Raw genomic sequence first — 4,410 nt, 5'->3', positions numbered from 1 at the left:
CCAAAGCCAAAGCCGTATGTTCTTGAGTACGAGCAGGGTTTAGTTTACACAGACACTTTACAGCTGGATCTTGTGCGTGTTGTGGAATCCAACGGCTGATGTACGAGCTGGAAGTGCGACCCAATGTCACGTTTGTACCAGCTGTCTCCTTCCTTTTTAGCTATTTCCTATTATCTTTTTTTGGGCGAAAGCTGTTTCCTATTAATAATCATGCTTTAATTTTTTTTTATATCCAATTCCCGGAAATTATTATACCCACAAAAATTGGAAAGACGAATTCTAAGCTTTTATCATTATTCCAAAAAACCTCCATCCATTCATACTCAAATTTCGGACAATTCAAAAAGGCCAAGAAAATCTCTACTTTATTTTATGCTTCACTTTCCCGAGAAAATAGAATGCCGGAAAATTGAACCTTTCTCTCAGACTCTCCTCTTTTCAAACGATTCTTAGGATACCCACAAGAAAGGCATATTGAAATATTTCCTTTACAAAATAGAAAAAAAAATTATAACAACTTCACAGCTCTCCCAAGTAAAGAATGTATCTCGGATTTTTTTTTTCTTTTTTTTTGCCCTAGGATTCTTTTTCCCCAGGTTTTTTTTCCTTTTGGTTGGGGAAAAAAATCCTAGAAAATTTAAAGTAAGATTAAAAAAAAATAATAAAAGGAAATAAAGGAAAAGAAATATTAATTTACAGGCTTGCCATGATTGTAGCCGTAATAAGAAAGATACCACCTAACAAACTTCTTCAACCCGGTCTGCAAATCGGTTGTGGGCTTATAACCGAATTCCCTTCTGGCCAAGCTTATATTCGCGTGCGTGAACGGAACGTCGCCGTTTCCAGGCATGTCCACGAAATTCTTCTTCGCCTTCATCTTCAAATGCCGCTCCAGGATGCTGACAAGTGTCGGCACGGTCACCGGTGACGTGTTCCCCAGATTAAAGATCCGGTACGGTGCGGGGCCCCGCTTCTTCCCGCCCGACCCGGTACTCTTCCCGGATGTATCCAAAGACCCCAAACAACCCTTCACAATATCGTCAATGTACGTGAAATCGCGGGCCAAGTCGACCCGGTTCTTGCCCCGGTAAATGGTGATGGGCTTGCCTTGGAGGATGTTGCGGGTAAAAGAGAAATACGCCATGTCGGGTCGGCCCCACGGCCCGTAAACGGTAAAAAATCTCAACCCGGTAACTGACAGGCCGTAAATATGGTTGTAAGTGTGGGTAATTTCCTCGCCGGCTTTCTTTGTGGCTGCGTAGAGGCTAGCGGGCTGGTCGGTGCGGTCAGATTCGGAGAAAGGAACGTTGTCGTTTAGGCCGTAGACGGAGCTGGACGAGGCCCAGACGATCGACGGCTGGGGATTGGCCGTTTTGCAGACCTCGAGAAGCGTGACGAGGCCGGCGATGTTGCTGTGGACGTACGAGTGGGGGTTCTCCATGGCGTACCTGACGCCGGCTTGAGCCGCCAAATGCATCACGTGCGTAAATGCCACGGTGTCGAAGAGCTTGTCGAGGAGACGATTGTCGTTTATGTCGCCTTCCACGATGAAGACGCCGTGGCTCTTGAGCAGCGAGCGGCGGGCCTTTTTCAACGACGGGTCGTAGTAGCTGTTGAAATTGTCGATCCCGACGACACCGTCTCCGCGCTTCTTGAGCGCCAGCGAGACGTGGGTCCCAACGAAACCGGCGGCGCCGGTGACCAGTACGGCCATGCCGCCGGAGCGGTGGATCTGGGCGGAGTTGCGGACCTGCTTCTCCCACTGGATGCCGCCCCAGGAGGCGGAGAAGTACCGGCTACCGGAGTCAACGAAGCTCTGGAAACTCAAATACGACGCCGTCAAGGCGATCAGGAACAGGGCCCACAGGAACATGGTGCTGGTGGAGGCGAAGCATCGGTGGAACTGGCGGTTCATGCCGTGGCCCCGCTCGATCTTGAACTTGCCTGGCGTCGACGGAAACAGCTCATCTTCCAATGCAGACGGCATTCTCTGGTCTCTCTCTTTCTTTGTTTTCTCTAACCAAAATTGAAATCTCTTCTTTTTTTCTTTACAGAATCTTGGGTTTTTAGATTTGCAGAGAAAGAGAGGGGTAGAGAAGAAGATTGAAGAAGAAGAAGAATACAAGTGCAGAGAAAAAGAAATTTTATTTTTGGGTGATTAAATTTTCTGCACCTGCTAATAGATTGAAGATGATGATGGGTTATATATAGTGGTCACCCACATTGATACTCGACAAGGCAAACGCGTGAACGCGTTTATGGACCGGGACGGCCAGTTAGAAAGTGATAGAGAGAAAAGAGAGAAACAAAAAACAAAAACAAAAAACAAAAAAACAAAGAAAAAACAAAAAGGGTATTTTCGTCACATAAAAAAAATAAATATACCTAGGGTTAATGCAGTTGAAATTGTTGAATCAACTTTTTGTTTTTTCAGAATTCCATGTTTTTAAGCACTCGACTGTGAAAGGTAGAAACACTGTCCTCCGAACCGACCTAACAAAAGTTCAATTGGTAGATTCTGTTTGTTTCCTTAATTGACTAATTAAACTAAAAGAGTGGATTGGTGCTGGCAATAGTAATTATACGACACAACATAGCAATGTTGCTTGATAATTTGTAATTGATTTTAATTAACAAATCTGATTTACAGTAATATAAAGCGATGATGGAGATTTTTTTATTATAAAAATACAAGCGATATTGGAAGAAAGGGAAATCGAAATTAGAACCTCGATGCATACTCTTGATCACTTGAGCTACAAAGTCCCTTATGATAGGGGGAGAGTAGGCTTTATGTACTGCAGTCTAGATAGTGGTATTGGTGACTCAATCAATCAAGTAGGCGATTTGATAATTTGGAGAACATGGGCGCCACATCATTGGGCTGTTTGGTGATAGTGAAAATCTGGGTGCAATAGAATATCACTCAAATCCCAAAACGAATATTTTATTATTCGTTTTCAAAAAAATAAAAAATAAAAATCAAGAATAAAATAGTTGAGAGAGTAAGGTAAATAGTAGTTTAGCTTAGTCTTAGACCGGTCACCGGAAGAAGCGGTCATGACTGAGCGAGAAGATAAAAGAATTGAAGGGGAATTGAGAAAAAGGGATAAATCGGGAGAAACGGGCAGAAGCCGCGTGGCCGGTAGAAGGAACGAATTGAACTAATTTTTAATTTTTAAAAGATGTTATTGGGGATCGCGGGCGGTGCTCCTTCAATTTGATTTCTGTTTTTCAAGAAGAATTTGTACCTTTTGTATGACTCACACACTCTCGCTACCAAACTTTTGCCAGTTCAGCACACTGCGGTGGTGGGGCCCACCAAGTAACAACTAAAGTTTAATTCATTTATTTAAATTGTTTGTGGTAATTTGAAATGGATATAGCAATGTTTTGGTATCTCAAGCAACTTTATTTAAATTGTTTGTGGTAATTTGAAATGGAGATAGCACTGTTTTGGTATCTCAAGCTAATCATGCTATATCAAGTAGAAAAATTATCACGCATGGTATAACATGACTGACGAAAAATAACAAAACAGTGTCATTTCCGTTCCACACAAGTGTCCGTGTTTGAAGAGAGCAAGATGAGCTATTTATAGAATGTGGATTTGCTGGCAGATGATGAGATAGAGAACATGATCCCTGATAAGTCCAAGACTGTGGACTTTTGTACATGTGCAATGTGCATGGTTGTCTTGTCTCCACCTCCACTTCTGTGGAACTTTCCTTGAATGTTCATGTATACTTAAATGACCCCAATTTTATTTTTCAATGCATTTTTCTTTTTTGTACTTTTCGTCAACTCCTCCACTTTGTATAAAATATTGCCAAAAATCAAAAGAAAATTCCTCCTCTTGTATTAGATTGCTTCATTGATTTTAGCACCCAACTAATGGTTCAGTATCTTATGATTAGCAGGATCAATTCCCTTGTTCTTTCTTTAGAGCTGGAAGTTCTTGTTTGAACTAAAGAACTTAAGACATATAATCCATAATAATAATTTAATAGCACCCCGTATCATAAGTTTCTACTTCAAATTTTAAACGAGTAATTAGGTTATAATAATTTTAAATATACAAGTTGTTGTTGTTTTGATTTGATAATCCCTAAAGTATATATGATTTTCATCTAATAACATGGTATGTGCCTTTTTAAACTACTTAATAGTATATGCATATGTAGATTCGTGTGTTTGTGCCCTTTTTATTATTATATATATTTTAATTTTTTTTTTATATTTTAAAATTTATAGAGAAAGGCGATAATATTTTATTGAAGAAAAAATGACTCACTAGTAAAAAACAGCCCCCCCCCCCATATATCACGCTTATAAAAACTACTTATTACCATTCTTAAATAAAAGATCAACAATAAAATCTCGTACCACATGCGTTACCACTCGTTAATT

At 40.5% G+C, this 4,410-nt stretch overlaps 1 protein-coding gene across 1 annotated transcript; it reads right to left on the bottom strand.

Moving 5' to 3' along the window:
• Positions 1-472: 472 nt before the first annotated feature.
• Positions 473-2,192, bottom strand: GAE1 (UDP-D-glucuronate 4-epimerase 1). Its single transcript, XM_021963171.2, has one exon. The coding sequence runs from the start codon at positions 1,985-1,987 to the stop codon at positions 689-691; it is 1,299 nt and encodes a 432-aa protein (XP_021818863.1). The 5' UTR covers positions 1,988-2,192; the 3' UTR covers positions 473-688.
• Positions 2,193-4,410: the final 2,218 nt, after the last annotated feature.

This window comes from Prunus avium, chromosome 1, assembly GCF_965620075.1.
Source record: "Prunus avium chromosome 1, drPruAviu1.hap1.1, whole genome shotgun sequence".
In the NCBI taxonomy this organism is placed as follows: Eukaryota; Viridiplantae; Streptophyta; class Magnoliopsida; order Rosales; family Rosaceae; genus Prunus; species Prunus avium.
This window is presented reverse-complemented; position numbering and strand designations above follow the sequence as displayed.